The 23,577-nt window shown below is 45.3% G+C and overlaps 4 protein-coding genes and 1 pseudogene across 4 annotated transcripts in view; 1 reads left to right on the forward strand and 4 right to left on the reverse strand.

The window, feature by feature from the left end:
- LOC135974464 (maestro heat-like repeat-containing protein family member 1) overlaps positions 1-23,577 on the forward strand; it is a 936,803-nt gene that overhangs the window by 838,561 nt on the left and 74,665 nt on the right. The window lies entirely within an intron of this gene.
- On the reverse strand, positions 1,029-1,986 carry LOC103306667 (olfactory receptor 10A7-like). The gene has a single exon (XM_008174967.3). The coding sequence runs from the start codon at positions 1,980-1,982 to the stop codon at positions 1,029-1,031; it is 954 nt and encodes a 317-aa protein (XP_008173189.3). The 5' UTR covers positions 1,983-1,986.
- LOC101934094 (olfactory receptor 6N1-like) lies at positions 7,834-8,808 on the reverse strand. Its single transcript, XM_024111474.2, has one exon. It carries the CDS (start codon positions 8,806-8,808, stop codon positions 7,834-7,836), a length of 975 nt encoding a protein of 324 aa, XP_023967242.2.
- On the reverse strand, positions 16,508-19,662 carry LOC135974758 (uncharacterized). Its single transcript, XM_065563283.1, has 2 exons — positions 18,636-19,662; positions 16,508-17,643 (listed from the first exon to the last, which is right to left on the reverse strand). The coding sequence occupies exons 1-2, from the start codon at positions 19,210-19,212 to the stop codon at positions 17,168-17,170; spliced, it is 1,053 nt and encodes a 350-aa protein (XP_065419355.1). The 5' UTR covers positions 19,213-19,662; the 3' UTR covers positions 16,508-17,167.
- LOC103307451 (olfactory receptor 6N1-like) lies at positions 22,188-23,171 on the reverse strand (annotated as a pseudogene).

The raw sequence follows: 23,577 nt of genomic DNA on the forward strand, positions 1-23,577 counted from the left end.
TTGAATTCCCAACCTCCCAGCAGTGATTGAGAGGTGACCTGTCATTTTATTTTTGTGATTCATTTTTTTTATTAATTTTCATGAAGAAACAAACAAGAAAAATTGTTACAGCTTGTACATGTCACCCAACACTGCACATTTTACAGGCTTGCTAAAAAAATATGCAATTACGCAACTTTGCAACTTGTCAAAACTAGGCAATACAAAATCAGCCAAACCTTGCATGTGAGGGAGGGGGTAACAACAATTTGAAAAAAGACACAAATTGGCCCCAAAAAAGGAAGTTGGGGAATGGGGGCAGGAAGCGGGAGGGAGAAAGCAGAGAGGTCCAGTGGAATGGAAGTCAGGCATTATTTCAGCATTCTTTATCCAAAAGTATCTGGAAACAAGGTCCAAATTTCTTCAAATTCATATGATTTCTCCCCATATTGACAAGCTCTTCTTCCTTGAGGTGTCCCATTGTTAATGTTGGTGATGGCCATGTCATATACCTAGATAGGATGAGGTGAACCGATCATGTCCCATCATTGAACACACAACAGGTTATGAAAATTCTATGTGCTCTGAAAAATCTTGGAGTCTCAAGTGCAATTCCCCAATGGCTGAGGCACCCAAAATCAGTGTATACTTTCAAATATCTCGTCATTCAGCCAAGATTGTCAAGGGACCTAAGGGAGTTAGGTAACACAACCCCATTGAAATTTGGACCACTAGCCCCCTTAGGATCCTTCGATAATCTCAGTGTAAATTGTTCTTTTATCCTATATTCTTACTTTGGTTTAATGTATGGAATTGCCTAACTCGAGCCAAGTGTAATACAGTTCAATTTTATTATGAATATAAAGATCCTGGTATTGATTGATCTCACATTTCAGATATTTGCACATCCTCAAATATTATAGCAGCACATTCCGAAAGACCTAGTCAGAACTAGGGACCACCCAGAATCTGTTTCTATAAAACAATAAACCAGCTCTGCATCTCACCATTTCCCCTTAATACAGTAAGAAACAAAAACCTTGTGATTTCTAATTTCTTGTAAAATAAACACATTTAGTGGCAATTTTTCTCAGGGCCTCTTTCACCTCTTTGTTTCTCAGGCTGTATATGAAAGGATTGGCCATAGGTGTCAAAATTGTGTAGCAGACAGAGAACACTTTGTTTAGGTCTCTTAGTGTGTTGTTTTTTGGTAGCAGATATACAATGATTAGGGTCCCATAGAAAATGGTCACCACAATGAGGTGAGAGGAGCATGTGGAAAATGCCTTTTGCCTCCCGGTGGTGGAAGGGATTCTCAGGATGGTGATGATGATATACACATAGGACATCATGGTTAATACAAATGGAGGCAGAGTGAATATAGCAGCCAGGATGGTAATGACAAGCTCTGTCTGGTTGGTGCCATTGCAGTATAGATTTAACATTTCTGTGGATTCACAGTAGAAATGATCAATTTCATTGGGGCCACAGAAAGTTAATTGTAACATAAGAAATAGTACTATGATAACAGCCAGAAATCCATTTATCCAAGACCCAGCTGCTAACTGCAGGCAGAACCTGGCATTCATGAGGGCTGCATAATGCAGCGGTTTGCATATCGCCAAATACCGATCATATGACATCACTGCTAGCAGATAGCATTCCGCACCAGCAAAGAAACTAACAAAATAAAATTGTGTCATACAACCACTCACAGAAATGGTCTTGTCCCCTGTCAGGAAACTGACCAGAATCCTGGGAAGGAGGGTGGTGGTGTAGCAGGTCTCCAAGCAGGACAAGTTCCCCAAGAAGAAGTACATGGGGATGTGAAGGTGCCGATCAGCCACAACTAGCGCAACAATGAGGATGTTCCCAGCCAAGGTCACAATGTAGATCACCAGAAACAGCAGGAAGAGTAGAGTCAGCAGTTCAGGGAGATCCCCAAATCCCAGGAGGATGAATTCTGTGATGGACGTTTGATTCCCCCCTTCTGTGTTTGCCATGGGGTGTATCGAGGAAGGATAAAAACTGAAGAAGAGAAAAATACTTCTTGGAGATGATTGGCAAAAAAATACTTAAGCTTTAACCCAGCAAAGACGAAGTTGGGGGGAAGGAAGCCCCCTGGATCAGTAATGAAGTTGCAGGAACAGAGCTGGCCGGCATGTTGACTCTTTGGATATATTATCGTAAGTTTTATGCAGCAGATTTAACAAAATATTAACCTCTCCCAAACCAGACCAGGAACTCAGTTGCTATATTGATGGGTCTGAGAGCCCACAGTAATAGGCAGCCATTTATACACACACAGTTTGATTCACATCATCTCATATCTCTTCTCAGACAAAGTTTGTCCAAATGTGGGATACCATTACTGAGAAAGTCTTCATATTTTTGTATAAGCCAAAATCAATCAATCAATCTAGTGTTGGAGGTCAGACTAGAGGATCTAATGGTCTTTTGTGGCTTTCTAATCTATAAATCTGTGAATGTACCTCTGTGATTCTTTCACACTGTTACACGGTTCCAAAATATCAAAAATTCCCAACAGGTAGAGCCAGATTTACCACCTTTAGCAAATATTAATAAGTGTTGAAAACTGTTTCCATTATATAAGTTGTGGAACCTGAAAATGCTGTTAAATTGTGCTGGGAATTCTCTCCCTGTAACATGAATTCATGGACTATTAAGGCTGAGACTTCAATAGCGCTCTAAAGGAGTTAGGCACCTGCTCCTCTTGACGAGTTGGGCACCTAAATCCATTAAGGCACTTAGAAAATTCCAACCAATATTGGTAGGAAAGTTAAAACTTTTAATTCACTGATTTGTCTATTCCTTTTGGATCTCTCTCTCTCTCTCTCTCTCTCTCTCTCTCTCTTCTTAAGCAATCACTTGTATATCCATCTCTCTATCACCCATGTATATAGAATGGATGCTGTGTGTCTGCAGGCTACAGCATCCCTGTTTCACCAGCCGTATTTATCTCCAGCAGCTACAACTGGCTTTGTCCCCTCCTATGGAATCCTCTCTTGGACATTGTGACCAATTTGAACCTCTAGTGACTCAGGATGGCCTCTTCAAAAACAGGTGTGATTGACTGGTTCACAGAAACATAACTAGCAGAGGGAAACAGGGTTAAAACAATAAAATCCTATGCACATATTGTCTATCTAAACACTGCCTTTCCTTGACAGTTTAAGCAGGTTCCACTTAACCCAGATACCCCACAAGAACAATGAGGCAGGTTGCCCCCTGCAACCCCGGCCTCTTGGACAGTCTGACACCCCAATCAGAATCTCTCCCCACTTATTCATAGATTCCAAGGCCAGAAGGGTCCCTGGATCATCTAGTCTGAACTGCTGTGAAACACAGGCCGTAAGACTTCCCTGAATTAATTCCTGTTTGAACTAGAGCAGATCCTTTAGAAAAAAACCATCCAATTCTGATTTAAACATTTCCACTGATGGGAAATTCACCACGACTCTTTGGTAAATTGTTCCAATGGTTAATTACCCTCACTGATAAAACTGTGCCTTATTTCCAGTATGAATTTGTTGAGCTTCAACTTCCAGCCATTGGATCTTGTTATATCTTTCTCTGCTAGATTGACGAGCCAACCATTATCACATTTCTGTTCCCCACATGGTCACTTACAGACCGTAATCAGTTCACCACTTAACCTGCTCCTTGCTAAACTGAACTGATTGAACTCCTTGAGTCTTTCCAATCCTTTATTCGTCCTCATGGCTATTCGCTGAACCCTTCGTGAATTGTGAATTGTGGGCACAATTCCAGCAGTGGTCGCACCAGTGCCAAATACAGAAGTAAAATAGCCTCTCTGCTCCAGATTACCCTGTTTATATATGCAAGCATCACATTAACCCTTTGAGCCACAGGCTGTCTTTTTATCCACTTCAAAGTCCCTTAGTTCAGGGTTCCTGCCCAAAGGTCCCCTGGGGGTTTGAGAAGGGCACCTGAACCTGACTACACTGGTTCATGCAGTCTAGTAGCTGAAAGCTTGTCTCTCTCACCAATGGAAGTTGGTCCAATAAGAGATATTACCTCACCCACCCCGTATCTCTAATACACTGCTTCATGCATTTCTCCTTTTGAGCATCAGACCATTGAGGAATGTCTACAGCTACCATGAGGGGATCCTTGCAGAATTTAACCCTTAGCTACCCATACCACAGCCACCCAAAGCAACTGTAAGTATCAGCAGGACTTGGACCTGGGCCTGTAAGGTTAACAGGTAAGTAATATCCCCATACCACCACCTGCCCATGCCTGTAGCTGACTCATTCCCAGTGGCCCATAATCTGCAGTGGTTGTATGCCACGGTAAATTCCATCCGGCATGATCGGACTGACAGTCGTCTTGGCTCCTTGACCCTATATTCACCAACGGGGCGCACCAAGAAGTGTCCAGGCAACAATGCGGATCCCAGCCAGCTGCCATGACCACCCCGCTTCTCTGTGTCTGAAGTTCTGGTACTGACCTCGGCTCTGACTTGGATTCTGACTCCTGATCGACCCCTGGAAACCCAACTGGGATGCCGATGCCTGGTTTTGACCCTTGTCCCAATTCCTGATTCTGTCTCCGTCTCTGACCCTCAGCTTGAATCTTCACCCTGATACTGACTCTGACCCCTGGCTTCAGTTCCGGGATCTCAAGCTCCTACCACTTGTCCTACCTACCTTTGCCCAGCATCCTGACTCAAACTATGTATCGTAAAAATGAATACAGACACTTCCAACATTCTTCACAGAAGGTGAATCTTAAATTGTGTGACAAAGCTCCAAGCCTGTATTGTGGGTCCCGCGCTTCCTGGCGGATATAGTGGCCTCAGAAACTCACTGAGGCCCTCAATATGACCTCCCTTTCCCAGTAAGGCGGCAAAGGTTACAGATTATTGAGCTACTTTCATCACCGGCCTGTATGGGAGGTGGAATACCCACAGTCTCTGTTGCTCCTTAGAGACAGTTTGGTCTCCTGCCTGGATCCAAGTCTGTTTCCCCTTTCAAAGGGATCTCTGTGGATCATGGGAGAGAGGAGGGAAGAAAGGGGGAACCTGGGCCCACCCTCTACTCCAGGTTCCAACCCAGGGACCCTAATGATAACAGCTGTTAGCGGCTTCCCTCCTCAACTGACGTTGCTTTGATTCCCTGGGACATTTCCCCGTACTCCCCTTTTTCCAAGCTTCACTCTTACCTCAGGGTACAGTAATGCTTCCTCTCCTCCAGCTCCTTTCACCTGGGCTCATCTCAAGAGAGATGGAAAGGAGAACTTTTAAAGCAGTATAAGTGGGACCTTAATTGATTCCAGCTGTCTCCATTAGCCTAACAGTCTTACCTGACCCTCTGTCAGTTAATTGAGGTCAGGTGCCAGCATTAGTCTAACGACCTTAACTGGATAAATTGGCGTCAGGTGTCTTGATTGGCCTGGAGTAGCCCCTGTTTGGCTATCCAGGGAACAGGGCTCTGCTCATTCTGAGGCTGATATATGTGCCTTCCACTATCCTCTTATATCCTTCTGGCCTGAGTCTGTCACATATGCTAATGCTTAATTACTCAAGCACTTTAATACCCCGGTTTGGAAGGTGATATATAAATTCAAAGCAGCAGCAGTTTGGAATTGGGTGCTTACCTCTATTCATAGGACAGCTCATACTTGAGTTGATGAACTCATTTCTCAGGCTTTGAGACAAGGTGGGTGAGGTAATACCTTTTATTGGACACATTTCTGTTGGTGAGAGACAAGTTTTCGACTACGCAGAGCTCTTCAGGATTTGAGAGACAGGACTCGGTTCCACTCAGGTTCTTGTCTTTCATCATTCTGCAGAAACGGGACTCTCTCATTAGAGAGACCTGCAGTTACCTGAAGGGATGAGCTGGTGCATGTGATCTACCTTTGGAAAATGGGCTTCCCCTTCGATTTAATAAGTGTAAATGCTCTCTCATATATGTATTCTTTCTTCATGCTTTTCAATACGGTCCCACTTCAACCTTTCTCCCACTTGGTTCATTTTCTATCTCCAAAGCTTTGTAGCTAACAATGCCCAGTGTGACTTGCAATTATAGAAGTCCCATTGAACATCATGTTTTAGTCTAATGATCCTTTGTGGAAAATATTTTAGATCATGGACAAACACCAGCTTACATTTTTGGGAGATACCTGTCAAGGTGATGGCCAGTAATAATGTACTTGCACTGCCCTTTTATTAGTATTCAAAATATTTTGCCTTCTAATGGGCATTTTTGAAAATAACTGCCCATATCTCACTCTTAGAACATGCTGCCATCTACTGGCCATTTTATAGCATAACTTTTTGATTATTGCATTGGCTATTGTACTCTATTGGTCACTAGTCAGTATTTCTGATGCCCCTCTCATATTTCGTCTACTCTGGTGCCATCTAGTGTCGATTTCCCAGCATGACAGCCTGTTTCTCTTCTCTCCTCTAGTGGATTCTTCTCATTATAGCTGCCTCTTTCCCTTTCTTGACGCTGTCACCTGGTAGCTGTTATTTAGTATAACAGCCCATAACTCACTCCATAACATCTGCTACTATCCACCTTTCATTACGCAGCATAGAGGTCCTCTGCTCTTCAGTGCTCTCTACTCAACACTTACACACCATTATACAGCTTCACTTCCCTTTCCACCGGTCAGTTGGCAACATAACTCCTTTCTTGCCCTTCCACTTTGGCTGCTGTTCATTGCCCAGCATCGCTACACCTTTCCCATTCCTCTGCCCTCTAGTGGCCCTAGACAGCATAATCGCATCTCTCCTCATTTCTTACCTACTGCTAGGTGTGCGCTGTTCCAAATTATAGCTACTGGGAACAAAATAGTACAAAAAAATGATTGCAACATTATTGGTTACAAGAGCACAAACAACAGCAGCAGCAGCTCTCAAAGGTTTATCAGGGGGTTCCCATACATCCAGTGCCTTTCTGTTGATGTGGGGTCTGTTTCCAATGGAACTGCATAGATTGAAGCTACAATGACAGAATCTCAGTGGCTCTCCAGGCTGAGATTCTCAGAGGTGTCTAAGGGAGATAAGCGTCCAACTCCCATTTCAAAGGGATTTGGGTGACTAACTTCGTTAGGTCCCTTGGGAAATGACTTCCGCAGAGTTGGAGCCCTGCAATTCTCACTGGTGCCCAGCTCCCCTGCCTCTGACCAAGCCCTGACATGTTCCCAGTGACTGAGCCAGCACTGCCCTGTTTGGCATCACAGGAGTTCTGCCCATTGGTAGGTAGTAGCCACTTCCTCTCACCATAGGTTGCTTCACCCCCTGAGGAGAGGGCCCTGCATGGAGTACAGCTATCTCTGGTACCTGGGGCTGACTAGACACCGTGCCCTCAGAATTAGACCTCTCGAACATTGCACTTGTTGCAGTCAGTAACAGGCCCCCTCCCCTTGAACTAGTGGAAGCATAGAAGCTGGTGTCCAGAGGTCCCTGCAGGGACCTGGTTATTTGCATGTGAGTGCAGTGAAACGGGTTGGTTTGCAGAGGGCTATGATGATAATAAGCACAATTTCAGGGGTGGCAGATTTCCCAGGCTTACGTCCCCACATATGCTGCACAAGGAGTTACTATTTTTATTGTCCAAACATTTATTTTTATCATAGATGGATTTTATACATATCAAAAAATTGGTTAAAGTTTTGTCTCCATTCAGCCTAGTGCCCAGTTAATAACTGCATGATGGGAACATGGCTATGGCCACCTCCCTCCCTGGTCCTTCCACTGAGATGGACAACACTGAGTGCTGTGATTGTCACTGGGACTTTTCAACTTAATTTTAATGGGGGCTGATTGCTTACATCACCCGGTCAGCTTTGAAAACATCAGGCTAAGATATTATCTCGGAATCTTTGCACGTTTTTGTGAAAGCCACATTTACTGACTGCTTTGCACAGGGCTTCCTTGACCTCTCTGTTTCTCAGGCTGTAGATGAGGGGGTTTACCAGGGGAGTCAGGACCGTGTAGCAAAGGGAGACCACTTTGTTCAGGTCTCTCAGTGTATCACCTTTCGGTAGTATGTAGACAACGATTAAGGTTCCATAGAAAATTGTCACCACAATGAGGTGAGAGGAGCAGGTGGAAAAGGCCTTTTTTCTTTCGGTGGTGGAAGGGATTCTCAGGATGGTGTCGATGATGCACATGTAGGATATCAGGGTTAGTAGGAATGGAGGCAGGATGAATACACAGGCTAGTATGAAATCCACCAATATAATAAGGTGTGTGTCACTGCAGGAGAGTTCCATTAGTGGGATGACATCACAATAGAAGTGGTTGATTTCATTTGGGCCACAGAATAATACCTGTGATAGGAATGAGATTAAGATAATTAAAACCAAACAACCATTTAACCATGACCCAGTAGCCAATTGGAGGCAAAACCTGATATTCATAAGAGTTGAATAGTGCAGGGGTTTACATATCGCTAAATACCGATCATAAGACATTGCTGTTAGGAGATAGCATTCTGTACATGCCAGAGAACCAAAGAAATACAGTTGTATGATGCAGCCACTGATTGAGATGGTTTTGTCCCCAGTCAGGAGACTGATCAGCAACCTGGGCAGGATGGTTGAGGTGTAGCAGGTCTCCAGACAGGACAAGTTGCCCAGGAAGAAGTACATGGGGGTGTGAAGGTGCTGATCAGCCACAACGAGCACCACGATGAGGGTGTTCCCAGCCACGGTTGCCAGGTAGATCAGTAGGAACATCAGGAAGAGAAGAATTTGCAAGTCAGGGAGATCCCCGAATCCCAGGATGATGAGTTCCATGATGACTGTTTGGTTTCTGCCGTCTGCCATGGGTTGAGTCTAGGAACAATAAATCTGTGTGTCTGAATCGGAAGGACATATTGTTAAAACTTAATCAAAACTCGTGAATTAATTCCATAAATATTCAGAAACTCACTCCCTCTCCTGGTTACAGGCTGAAATTTTTAAGACTAAATGTAGATTTGAGAGCAAAATGTCAGAAAACTCAGTCCCAGGACAGAACATTGCTCTGATGGGGAAGAGGGTGTTCATAGAATCATAGAATATCAGGGTTGGAAGGGACCTCAGGAGGTCATCTAGTCCAACCCCCTGCTTAAAGCAGGACCAATTCCAAACTAAATGATCCCAGCCAGGGCTTTGTCAAGCCCGATCTTAAAAACCTCTAAGGAAGGAGATTCCACCAGTGTTCTACGTGGATACCAATTTACAAATAACAGCCCGGTTCCCTGGTAGCCAAATACTGATATGACAGATCAGATCATTTCTCTGTCTATCATATCCCATCTAGTGACATACCAGAGCGTAACAATGATGCTTAAATGCTGTATTTCACTTCTGACAATGCCCAGAATCATGCCATGTCTTACGAGTCAGAATCAATAAATACATCAACTGAAATCTTGGACTGAGATGTTCAAATGCAGTCTAGTGTCTCTAGACACAGATCTTCTGTTAGCTTTATTTCCATTAAATCTAACAATGTATCCTGGTATATTCAGCATTTCAGTGCCCTTTAGGAGAAGGAATAATTTTCACCACCCCACAAGAGATCAGTTCATGCCATAAATTATGAAGTGGCATAAATTCTCTCTTAGTTCCTTTGGTGGTGATGGTGATGTGGTGAGGGACTGGCAATGCCTTTTCTGATTCCCAACATTAACTATGTAGCAGTAATAAAATACAGCTCTTTGGAGGGTGGATCTTAGGAAGGGGTAAAACCAGGCTGATGTGCAACCCTAACTGGGGAGTGACCCTCTCCACTCCTGATTTCACTCCGGCATGCCTGAGCAATATTTTTATACTCTCTGGTCATTTGTTCAATTTTCCACTACTTGTAGGCTTCTTTTTTGTGTTTAAGATCAGCAAGAATTTCACTGTTAAGCCAAGCTGGTCACCTGCCATATTTACTATTCTTTCTACACATTTGGGATGGTTTGTTCCTCTAACCTCAATAAGGATTCTATAAAATCAGCCAGCTCTCCTGGACTCCTTTCCTCCTCATATTATTCTCCCAGGGGATCCTGTCCATCAGTTCCCTGAGGGAGTCAAAGTCTGCTTTTCTGAAGTCCAGGGTCCGTATTCTGCTGCTCTCCTTTCTTCCTTGTGTCAGGATCTTGAACTCGACCATCTCATGGTCACTGCCTCCCAGGTTCCCATCCACTTTTGCTTCCCCTACTAATTCTTCCCGGTTTGTGATCAGCAGATCAAGAAAAGCTCTGCCCCTAGTTGGTTCCTCCAGCACTTCCACCAGGAAATTATCCCCTACACTTTCCAAAAACTTCCTGGATTGCCTGTGCACCGCTGTATTGTTCTCCCAGCAGATATCAGGGTGATTAAAGTCTCCCATGAGAACCAGGGCCTGTGATCTAGTAACTTTTGATAGTTGCCTAAAAAAAGCCTCATCCACCTCATCCCTCTTTTCTGGTGGTCTATAGCAGATTCCCACCATGACAACACCCTTGTTGCTCACACTTCTAAACTTAATCCAGAGACTCTCAGTTTCATACTGGAGGTCTGAGCAGTCATACTGGTCTCTTACATACAATGCAAACCCCCCACCTTTTCTGCCCTGCCTGTCCTTCCTGAACCGTTTATATGCATCCAGGACAGTACTCCAGTCATGTGAGTTACTCCACCAAGTCTCTTAGCAAGAGCTAAGATGCTACCTGCTGGAGACTTATTAGTGAATTTAAAATCAAAGACCTAGTAGGGATGCTCCTTAAGACAAAGGTGCTAGGTAAAATAAAAATAAGCTGTCAGCTACCCAAATTCCTCACAGAAACAAGAGGGGTAGTATTTGGGGTGCCAAATGAAATGTCAGGAAAGAAAGCGAGGAATAGGTGGAGATATGGTGTTAAGTGATAAGCGGCTAATTAGCTGAAGAGGAAGTGACAGCAAGTGCTTGACAGCTGTGCTGGACACATTTTAAGGGTGGGATGTGACCAGATAGAGTAACTTTAGGGTATCAGATATTCTGGACTATGTTCTATATTCCTCTTTCTGTGAGATGCTACAGCTGCCAGAGATTTAGTCATGTAGCAAATAATTCCAAAGGGAAAATACAGTGCAGTAAGTGTGGAAGTGACCATCCATATGACAATTGTGAGGAAGGGACAGAACAAAAATGTTGCAACTATGGAGGAAAACACAGCTCAGAATATGCAGTCTGTACAGAGGGAAGCAAGCTAGAGAAATACAAAAACCTAAAGTTACTAATAACATCTCCTATGCAGAAGCTGTTAGGACATACCTAAAAAAAACCTGATGTGGGGACAAAGTGTGCAACAAATTAATGGGAGGTAATGTGTAAATTTGGGGTGAAAAGAGATTCATTGCATTAATGGTTGATGTAATAAATTGTAGTTCTCAAACAGGAAAGAAAACAGAAAATGGGAATTTTAATTAAAGCTGCAGGCTAGCAACCTGGAACAACTTCATATTTTCCAAAGTGAAACAACTATTGAGGGTTAAAAACAGGGGTGACTATTTTCAGCTGGCATGCCCACAGCTTAATAGCACATGGGCAGGAATTAAAGACTTATATTTTTGATATGAAAACAAAGCCTGATATAATATGCATACAAGACTTGGCTAATAGAAAAATGAGACTATAAAATCCCAGGCTATGGTCTATACAGACATGATAGAGAAATGGAAAAGGTGTGGGTTCATACCCCTTCACTAAGGAGAACCTGAACTACTTTGAAGTAGAGATTACAAAGCTGAATATTGAGTATAATGCTATTGAGATACCATCTTTAAGACTTTATAATGTTTATAACCCATGCAGGAAACTAGAGGCTATGGACCAGAAAAAATTAATTGCAGATGTCACATGCCCATTCATTATCTGTGGTGATTTGAATAGTCACAAGAGATTGCGGGGAAGTAAGAAAAAATGTTTAGAGCAAACCTTTGAAGAGAATAGATGATGAAGCACCTACCAGATTCAATACTGCTGATGGAAGCTTCTCATGTCTGGATCTGGGACAATAGGGAATGAATGCAACTGTGAAATACACAGAGGGGAAGGAATGGCTAGTGTCCACTTCCTGACATTAATTACATCTCAAGGACAAGGAAATACTGAAGATGAGGATAATATCCCCACTTGGAATCTTAAATCAAAATGGAAAAATTTTTGAAAAGAGAGGTGAGGAATATGTGAATAAGTAATGTATGCATGAAGATATAGAGGTATTCTGTAGTAATATTAATAAGGGAATCATAAAGACAGCTATCCTAGCTATTCTTAGGATACCAACACTGCCTAAAGATAGGAAATGTGTACCATGGTGGAACAAGGAATATGAAATGGTAATTAGGGAAAGAAATAAGCATATAAGAAAAAAATCTTTAAATAATGAACATAAGGAAAGATAAAAAAAGTAAGGTAGTTTCACAAAAGGCTATAAAAAGGGCAAAAAGAGCGAGCTGGACACCATAACATGGGAAAGTAAATAAAAATACCAATAAAGCAAAGATATATAAACAAACTAGGGAAATGAATGGAGTAAAGAGTAAGAGTCATGTAACACCAAGCCTTCCAGTTGCAGGGCATGGAGTAATAAGCTCTAACAAAAGAAAAGCAGAAATTCTGGCCACGCTGTTTCAAAAAGTTAGTAATGATGAATATCAGAGTATACAAATTAGGGAGGAGAAAAGAACACTAAGGATAATTATGAGATGAAGAGGTGTGATGGGAGGAGGATGTGGATATTTTAAATGTAAACTTTAGTGTGGCTTAGGTAAAACCGTGGAAAGAATAGTAAGGGAGAGATCAGTAGCACACCTACAAAGAAGTAGGTTCATAGATGAAACACAAAGTGGACTTCAGTAAAGAAGGAGTGTGATTGACCACGTTGTCAGGATAGAGACAAAAGCACAAAAAAGCATGAGAATCATAGAATTAATTATATTAATCTTCCTGGACGTAGAAAAAGTCTACGATGTGTTATGGACAGAGGAACTACTTCATAAAGTGGCCTCAATGGGTAATATAGGAAGAATGTACCGATAGATAAGGGACTTCCTAGGCAAAAGAACTGTACAAGTCCAGTTAGGGAAAGCTTTTTCCAACTTATAGTCAATTGCAAGTGAAACTCCACAGAGCACTGTAGTTACGCCAACACTCTTTAACATCATGATAAAGGATTGACCTGAGGAGACGAGTATAGGAATAGGGATCATGTTGTTTGCTGATTGTGCCATTTGGATCAAAAGCAGAAGCCTTGAAAGTGCCACCGAAAGAATGATGATGCATTTAAGAGAAGTGCAGAATGGGGAAATAGGTGGGGCTTCAAATTCTCATAGAAAAAACTAGGGGAATGATCCTCACAACAAGGAAAAGCCAAAAAGATGTAAAGTTATAGTTATAAGACCAACAGATAAATGTACTGAATTTATAAATTCTTAGGTATGACATTTGATAACAAGCTCACTTGGAGGGACCATACTGAAAATATTAGATAAGTCATGAACAAGATACGAAGTACAGGGCGTGCTTTAGACTCAGAAAGCGAGTCTGCTACATCACAAAACCCAAAATGTGTCCAGGCAAAAACACGGATCCCTACCTATATGCCACGCCTGCCGTGCTGCTTTCTTCCTGGATTCCCAGTACTTACCTTGGGTCCGACTTGGATTCTGACTCCCGATTGACCCTTGGAACCACGACAGCAACCGTGATACCTGATATTGACCATCAGCCTAATTCCTGATTCTGTCTCCGCTTCTGACCTTCAGCTTGACTCTTGACCCTGATACTGACTCTGACCCCTGACTTAAGTTCCGGGATCTCCAGCTTCTACCACTTGTCCTACTTACCTTTCCACAGCATCCTGACTCAAACTATGTATCATAAAAATGAATACAGACACTTCCCACATTCTTCACAGAAAGCGAATCTTAAATTGCTAATGCTTAATTACTCAAGCACTTTAATACCCCGTTTTGGAAGGTGATATATAAATTCAAAGCAGCAGCAGTTTGGAACTGGGTGCTTACCTCTATTCATAGGACAGCTCACACTTGAGTTGATGAACTCATTTCTCAGGGTTTGAGACAAGGTGGGTGAGGTAATACCTTTTATTGGACTTCTGTTGGTGAGAGACAAGTTTTCGACTAGGCAGAGCTCTTCAGGATTTGGCAGAGAGGACGCCGGTTCCACTGAGGTTCTTGCCTTTCATCATTCTGCAGAAACGGGACTTTCTCATTAAAGAGATCTGCAGTTACCTGAAGGGATGAGCTGGTGCATGTGATCTACCTTTGGAAAATGGGCTTCCCCTTCGATTTAATAAGTGTAAATGCTCTCTCATATTTATATTCTTTCTTCATGCTTTTCAATACAGTCCCACTTCAACCTTTCTCCCACTTGGTTCATTTTCTATCTCCAAAGCTTTGTAGCTAACAATGCCCAGTGTGACTTGCAATTATACAAGTCCCATTGTACATCATGTTTTAGTCTAATGATCCTTTGTGGAAAATATTTTAGGTCATGGACAAACACCAGCTTACATTTTTGGGAGATGCCTGTCCAAGGTGATGGCCAGTTATAATATACTTGTGCTGCCCCTTTATTGGTATTCAAGATATGCTGCCATCTAATGGGCATTTTTTAAAGTAGCTGCCCATAGCTCACTCTTACAACATGCTGCCACCTAATGGCCATTTTACAGTATAACTTTCCCATTATTTCAGAGTAGCAGCTGTGTTAGTCTGTATCCGCAAAAAGAACAGGAGTACTTGTGGCACCTTAGGCCTTGTCTACACTACGAGAGTAGTTCGATTTTACTTGCATCGAATTTTTGTAATCGATATTGCAAATTCGAACGTGTGTGTCCACACTAAGGACAGTAATTCGACTTAGTGCGTCCACACTAATGGTGAAAGCGTCGACATTCGAAGCGGTGCACTGTGGTCAGCTATCCCACAGTTCCCGCAGTCCCCTCTGCCCATTGGAATTCTGGGTGTAGCCGGCAATGCCTTCTGGGTAACAAAATGTGTCGAGGGTGCTTTTGGGTAACTGTCGTCATCCGTCCATCACTCCTGCCCTCCCTCCCTGAAAGCGCCGGCGGGAAATCATTTCGCGCACTTTTCCAGTCATTGACAGCGCGGACGCCACTGTACTCCGAGCATGGAGCACGCTGCAACCATCGCTGCAGTTGTGGCCGCTCTCAACGCCTCGCAGCTTATCATACAGCTTTCCCTGAGGCAGATGCAGAAAAGTCAGGCGAGGAGGCTACGGCACCGCGGTGATGTCCTGAAGTCTGAGAGTAGCACGGACCTGTCAGAAAGCAGGGGACCCAGCGCCGAGGACATCGCGGTGGCAATGGGTCATGTTGATGCCGTGGAACGGCGATTCTGGGCACGGGAAACAAGCACTGAGTGGTGGGACCGCATAGTGCTGCAGGTCTGGGATGAATCCCAGTGGCTGCGAAACTTTCGCATGCGGAAGGGAACTTTCCTGGAACTTTGTGAGTTGCTGTCCCCTGCCCTGAAGCGCAGTGACACCCGGTTGCGAGCTGCACTGAGTGTACAGAAGCGAGTGGCCATAGCCCTCTGGAAGCTTGCAACGCCAGACAGCTACTGGTCAGTCGCGAACCAGTTTGGGGTGGGCAAATCTACCGTGGGGGTTGTTGTGATGCAAGTAGCCAAGGCAATCGTTGATGTACTGCTGCCAAAGGTAGTGACCCTGGGAAACGTGGAGGCGATCATAGATGGCTTTGCAGCGATGGGATTCCCAAACTGCGGTGGGGCCATAGATGGAACTCACATCCCTATCCTGGCACCGGACCACCAGGCCACCCAGTACATTAACCGAAAGGGCTACTTTTCCATGGTGCTGCAAGCACTGGTGGACCACAGGGGACATTTTACCAACATCTACGTGGGATGGCCGGGCAAGGTTCATGACGCTCGTGTTTTCAGGAACTCTGGTCTGTTTAGACGGCTGCAACAAGGTATTTACTTCCCGGACCACAAAATAACTGTTGGGAATGTGGAGATGCCTATAGTCATCCTCGGGGACCCAGTCTACCCGCTAATGCCCTGGCTCATGAAGCCCTATACTGGCGCCCTGGACACTGAAAAAGAACTCTTCAACTACCGGCTGAGCAAGTGCAGAATGGTGGTGGAGTGTGCTTTTGGCCGTCTCAAGGGGAGATGGAGAAGCTTACTGACTCGCTGTGATCTCAGCGAAACCAATATCCCCATTGTTATAGCAGCTTGCTGTGTGCTCCACAATCTCTGTGAGAGCAAGGGGGAGACCTTTATGGCGGGATGGGAGGTTGAGGAAAATAGCCTGGCTGCTGATTACTCACAGCCAGACAGCCGGGCGATTAGAAGAGACCAGCGGGAAGCGCTGTGCATCCGGGAGGCTTTGAAAGCAAAGTTCCTCAGTGAGCAGGGTAACCTGTGACTTTAAAGTTTGTGTACTGAGAAGCTAAACCTGCCCCCGTTTCTTTACCCAGGTAATGTTGACTATCCTATCCAGTTACATACCCCCTTTACCCCCCTTCCAACACACGTTGCGAAATAAAAATAGTTCAACTTTGTTAAAGCACACCGTTTTCTTTAATACTGTTTTCGCGGGAATTTTTTAAAACTGGGACGCAGACTGTGGTGCGGAGCGGGTGTAGTGTAGTGACGCGAATGCAGCTTCTAAACTCAAGGATTGACAGGCTCCGCTGCGGTGGGATGGTTGTTTCAACGGAGCCTGTCACCCCTCCTGATCGGGACTGTGTGTATGGGGGGGTCTATGTGACTTTGTGGCAGGGGGAGGACGGTTACAGATCCCCTGCTGTGTGGCTCTGTGATCCTGCCTAAGGACCGCCGCTTAAGATCTGTAACTGCCCTCCCCTGCCACAAAGTCACAGAGCAACCCACCCCCCACCACATAACATGAAAACAACCTCCCAGACTAACCAGGGTAACTAGTCACTGCATCACTGCACTGTGTATGTGCCCTGCTGCTGTGCCTGCCCCCGACTATGTACCCTGCCAAAGGTGACTGTCCTGTCCAATTACCAACCCCCTTTCCCATCCTCCTCCAAAAGAACATGATTGAAACAGTAGTTTACAGAAACGTATTTTTTATTATCAACTACACATGGCATTGGGAGGTGAAACTTGGACGGGGGCTTGTGTCAGGCGGGAAGGAAAGAACTTGTCAAATTTTGGGGAATGAGAGCCTTCTGCTACTAGAGCTCTCTGCAGGGGTGGAGTGAGACTTAGCAGGGACTCTGCCGCCTCTCCTTCTTTGCACTTTGGGTGAGGTGGGTATGGGACTTGGTGGCAGGGGAGGGCGGTAAGAGATGGACTGCAGCGGGGCTCTGTCCTCCTGCCTCCGTTCCTGCAGAACATCCACAAGGCGCCGGAGCGTGTCCGTTTGCTCCCTCAGTAGTCCAAGCAGCGTTTGAGTCGCCTGCTGGTCTTCCTGCCGCCACCTCTCCTCCCGATCCATGTTGGCTTGGTGCATTCGGGTCAAGTTCTCCCGCCACTGGGTCTGCTGTGCTGCCTGGGCTTGGGAACAGGACATAAGCTCAGAGAACATGTCCTCCCGTGTCCTCCTCTTCCAACGCCTAATCCGCGCTAGCCTCTGGGAGTGTGATTCCAGGCTAGGTTGTGAGACAGTCGCAGATGGGGCTGTGGAAATGGGAAAAAGGGAGTGAATTCCTCAGAAAGAAAAATGTAGTTGTGAACAAAGAACATAGTCTTTCTCTGTGAACAAGACCATGCACAGCACCTATCACATGCGCACTCAGCAAAAGGTCGAATTTTCGGCCTTCGCATTCAGTGCCTGGGGTCTTGCACAGCACATTTGAGGAGCGGGGCAGCACAACGGAATTTCTGTTGCAGGCAGACATGGTAAGCCGTACACTTGTGGCAGTTTAAAACTTTTAGATTACCACTGCCCTCATTTCACATTTAAAGCTATGTCAGTTCCTGCAGCCAGCAATCCGGTAAGCGGGAACTCTGCCCCTGTCCCACCCCCTCGCGGCTGTCCCCGGGAACGATCCCTTTCGGCTGCCCCTCTCCCGCCTCCACCGCGTGGCTAAAAACCAGCGGTTACAGTTCTGTCAAGGAACGGGAAAGCAGTCCCAACACTAACATTCCCCTACCTAATTAAAAGCAGGTCACCATGGGCGACATCACCCTGATGAGGATCTCTGAGAGTGACAGACAGAGAATGCTCCGGGAAAGCCTCCAAAGACCAGCCGTATGCCGCCCTGCTATGCAGAGCAATGATTCCCGAGTACGTGATAGTCTCGTGGCGCGGCAACGTCTCGTACTTCGGAGGACCCAATAAGGCCGCTCTCCCCAGGAACCTCATGGAACGGCTTTCAAGTTACCTCCAGGAGAGCTTCGTGGAGATATCCCAGGAGGATTACTGCTCTATCCCCGGACATATAGACCGCATTTTACTGTAGCTGCAGTAGCAGGGAATAAACAGTAGAGCGGCTTGTGCAGGACAATCACTGAAAACCGGACATTGCTAGATTTTTTTTCAAAACTTGCACTGCCCATGACTAAACCGTTAAGCGCCTAGGGCACACTAATCATGAACAACCCATTCTTTTAATTGTTAATATTCCTGTTTTGTTAAAAATAAATGTTTAGATGTTTACAACACTTACTGGCTGATCCTTCACCAGATTCTGTGTCCGGGGTAACGGCTGGGGACGCTTCGTAGGGGATCTCTGTAAGGGTGATGAAGAGATCCTGGCTGTCGGGGAAATCAGCGTTGTGAGCGCTGCCGACTGCCTCGCCCTCCTCATCTCCTTCCTCATCTTCCCCATCCCCTAACATGTCTGAGGAACCGGCCGTGGACACTACCCCATCCTCAGAGTCCATGGTCACTGGTGGGGTAGTGGTGGCGGCCGCACCGAGGATGGAATGCAGTGCCTCATAGAAACGGGATGTCTGGGGATGGGATCCGGAGCGTCCGTTTGCCTCTTTGGTCTTCTGGTAGCCTTGTCTCAGCTCCTTGATTTTCACGCGGCACTGCGTTGCATCCCGGCTGTATCCTCTCTCTGCCATGTCTTTAGAGATCTTCTCGTAGATCTTTGCATTCTGTCTTTTGGATCGCAGCTCGGAAAGCACGGACTCATCGCCCCACACAGCGATGAGATCCAAGACTTCCCGATCAGTCCATGCTGGGGCCCTCTTTCTATTCACAGACTGCACGGCCATCACTGCTGGAGAGCTCTGCATCGTTGCCAGTGCTGCTGTGCTCGCCACGATGTCCAGACAGGAAATGAGATTCAAACTGGCCAGACAGGAAAAGGAATTCCAATTCAAATTTTCCCGGGGCTTTTCCTGTGTGGCTGGTCAGAGCATACGAGCTCGCACTGCTGTCCAGAGCGTCAACAGAGTGGTGCACTGTGGGATAGCTCCCGGAGCTATTAGCGTCGATTTCCATCCACACCTAGCCTAATTCGACACGGCCATGTCGAATTTGGCGCTACTCCCCTCGTTGGGGAGGAGTACAGAAGTCGAATTAAAGAGACCTCTATGTCGAACTAAATAGCATCGCAGTGTGGACGGGTGCAGGGTTAATTCGATGTAACGGCGCTAACTTCGACATAAACGCCTAGTGTAGACCAGGCCTTAGAGACTAACAAATTTATTAGAGCATAAGCTTTCGTGGACTACAGCCCACTTCTTCGGTATATGCATCCGAAGAAGTGGGCTGTAGTCCACGAAAGCTTATGCTCTAATAAATTTGTTAGTTTCTAAGGTGCCACAAGTATTCCTGTTCTTTTTCCCATTATTGTATTGGCTACTGAACTCTTGGTCACTAGACCCCCATTCCCCTCATTTCCTCTACTCTGGTGCCATCTAGTGTCGATTTCCCCACATGACAGCCTGTTGCTCTCCTCGCCTCTATGGATTCTTCTTGCTATAGCTGTCTCTTACCCATTCTTGACTCTCATATCACCTGGTAGCCATTATTTAATATAACTAACAGCCCATAACTCACTCCATAACATCTGCTACTATCCACAGTTCATTACGCAGCATAGACTTCCTCTTCTCTTCAGTGCTCTCAGCTCAACACTTATACAGCATTATACAGCTTCACCTCTCTTTCCACTTCCCTCTGTTGGTCATTTGGCAACATAAAGTCTCCTTTCTTGCCCTTCCACTTTGGCTGATGTTCATCGGATCAGTGTTGTCTATTTAAGTGGAAGGACCAGGGATGGAAGTGGCTATAACCATGGTCACATCATGGAGTTTTTAACTGGGCACCAGGCGGAGTGGAGACAAAATTTTAAACAGTTCTTTATATCCATAAAAAAACCTCCTGATGACTGTTTGACAGACCTGACTCTAGGAACAGCCTCAGTTACCCTGGCAAAACCCCCAGCTGGGTCATAAGAACAGCCATTCTGGGTCAGACCAATGGTCCATCTAGCCCAGCATGCTGTCTTCTGACAGTGGCCAGTGCCACAGACTAGGGACACTATCCCTGCCCATCCTGGCTAATAGCCATTGATGGACTTATCCTCCGTTAACCTATCCTTGGGTCTGGACAGTCCCTGTGCCCCTGACTTGTGAGTCTACCTCTTTGTTGCCCAACCTCCCCACCTCCAAGGGCCCAGTGAGCCTGGAGCTATTGCTTTGCTGGAGCTGGTCATAGCCGGGCGTAGCCAGGATAAGAGCTATGAAGCTGTTCCTGGTGACGTGTCCAGGGGTCACTGCTGGGCCTAGCGGATTGCATCCGGGCTGTGTGAGTGCAATGGAGGTGGCTGGTTTGTGTAGGTGAGAGAGAGAGAGCTTGGGACACTGGGCCTGGTGTAAGACCTGAGGCCTGAACCATAGTCAGCAAAGTCCAGCCACGCCATGAACCAAAGTAGGCCATGTATTACAGCAGATGCTGACAAGTTCACTGTCTGATATATGTCCTAGGCAATGGTATTACTAGCGTTGCTAACACACAAGCACTCCTAAGAAGCAACAGACTGCAGGAGATTAGCCCAGGCACATCCTGACCAACACCAGATAAGAGGGTTTGACAGAAGTGATGAATAGGGATGTTTTTGCCCAAAACACCTGGAGCAAGGTACAAGGGGAGGTAACAAGCAGATAGAATAACACGTGAGGTGGGACGTAAGTTCTTTGTCTCAGTCTATAAATGTCTCAGTCTATAAAGTACCTCAATTTAACCCTTTGTGCAGACCACGGGACAGCAGAAATTCCCGCTGCTGACTGAGCTGTTCCTTGGCACTGGGCACTCGTGTGTTAGTGTATCTGTAAACACAGAACCAGGATGCTAGAACTGTGCCTTGAGGGCAATAAACTTGGCTGAGTGCCTTTGTCACCAAACCATGCCTGTGGTCTTTCTTCCTGGGTAGTACTATCAAGGTCTGCTGAACCAAATGTTTGCACAGGGCTGTGACAACTTACAGAGAGAGGAGGCAAGCACGCCAACTGACAACAGTTTGCAGAGGGCTATGATGGGAAGAAGCACAATTTCAGGGGTGGCAGATTTCCCAGGCTTACATCCCCACATATGCTGCACCAGGAGTTACTATTTTTATTGTCCAAACAAAATTGGTCTCCACTCCACCTGGTGCCCAGTTAAAAATTCCATGATGGTACCATGGTTATGGCCACCTCCCTCCCTGGTCCTTCTACTTAGATGGAGAACAGTGAACTGAGCTCTGGCTGGATTCTGTGTTGTATCCTTAGGGGCATAAGAAACGATCTGTAGCAACAAATATGATGATGTCACCCATTGTGTTTTGTTTGCATTAGATTGTCTGAATTTGATTACAAGACTTTATTATCTTACATAGAGAAACAATGAACAGGGAATATATCCAGGGATTTGCTTTCATCATTAGTGGATTTTGTGCCTTACAGAATGTCAGCTCTGTGCAGTTTCAGACGCTGTACACACTCCTCCCAGAGGGAGAACTTTTAGCCAACACCCTGGGAAAAAATACCATTATACTGTGTGTATCAGTGCTGAACATGAGAGAGTGGCAGAGCTGTCTACATCCTCACTTTCCTGGAAGATGTGTTCCATGGACACAGCGGGGGACCATAAAGACTGTCTCAGTAACTCCACGCAGATCATCTCCATTTCTTTTTCACATTACTGCTGAGATTTCCAATGGGAGTTTTCAACTTAATTTTAATGGGGGCTGATGGCTGAAATCACTCAGGCAGCTTTGAAAACCTCAGGCTAAGTTATTCTCGAGGAGTCTCTGCACACTTTGTTGAAAGCCACATATTTATTGACTGCTTTGCACAAGGCTTCCTTGACCTCTCTGTTTCTCAGGCTGTAGATGAGGGGGTTTACCAGGGGAGTCAGGACCGTGTAGCAAAGAGAGACCACTTTGTTCAGGTCTCTCAGCGTATCATATTTTGGTAGCAGGTACACAATCATTATGGATCCATAGAAAATTGTGGTGAAGAATGAGGTGAGAGGAGCAGGTGGAAAAGGCTTTTTGCCTCCCGGTGGTGGAAGGGATTCTCAGGATGGTTGCGATGATACACACATAGGATGTCAGGGTTAGTAGGAATGGAGACAGGGTGAATACAGAGACTAATATGAAATCCAGCAATATGACCTGGTGGGTGTCACTGCAGGAGAGTTCCACCAATGGGATGACATCACAATAGAAATGGTCAATTTCATTCGGGCCACAGAATATTAACTGTGATAGGAATAAGACTAAGATGGCAGTAGCCGAACAACCAATTAACCATGACCCAGCAGCCAACTGGAGGCAAAATCTGATATTCATAAGAGTTGAATAGTGCAGGGGTTTACATATCGCTAAATACTGATCATAAGACATCACTGCTAGGAGATAGCATTCTGTACGTGCCAGAGAACCAAAGAAATACAATTGTATGATGCAACCACTGACTGAGATGGTTCTGTCCCCAGTCAGGAGACTGGCCAGCAACCTGGGCAGGATGGTTGAGGTGTAGCAGGTCTCCAGACAGGACAAGTTGCCCAGGAAGAAGTACATGGGGGTGTGAAGGTGCTGGTCAGCCACAATGAGCACCACCATGAGGGTGTTCCCGGCCACGGTTGCCATGTAGATCACTTGGAACATCAGGAAGAGAAGAATTTGCAAGTCAGGGAGATCCCCGAATCCCAGAATGATGAATTCTGTGATGGCCGTTTGGTTTTCCCAGTCTCTGTCTGCCATGGTTTGAGTCCAGGAACAATAAAACACACTGTGCAATTGAATTGGAAGAACGTAGAGTTAAAAGTTTGTCAAGTTTCATTAATTAATTCCATAAGTATTCAGAAACTCCCCTTCCTGTCCAGATTACAGGCTGAAATTTTAAACCTAAATGTAGAGTTCAGAGCAAAGTGCCAGAAGTTTCAATTTGAGAACAGAACATTTGTATCCATGTCGGGTAGCCTCTGTCATGATCAGAGCAATCACTACTGTGACAGCCCATATCTCTGGTAGCCAAGTACTGATATAACGGATCAGACTATTTCTTTATCTATTATTATATCCCTTTAGTGACATCTTAGAGCTTAACAATGATGCTTAAATGCCGTATTTCATTTCTGGCAATGACCAGAATCATGCTATGTCTTAG

Source organism: Chrysemys picta, chromosome 12 (genome assembly GCF_011386835.1).
Source record: "Chrysemys picta bellii isolate R12L10 chromosome 12, ASM1138683v2, whole genome shotgun sequence".
NCBI lineage: Eukaryota > Metazoa > Chordata > Testudines > Emydidae > Chrysemys > Chrysemys picta.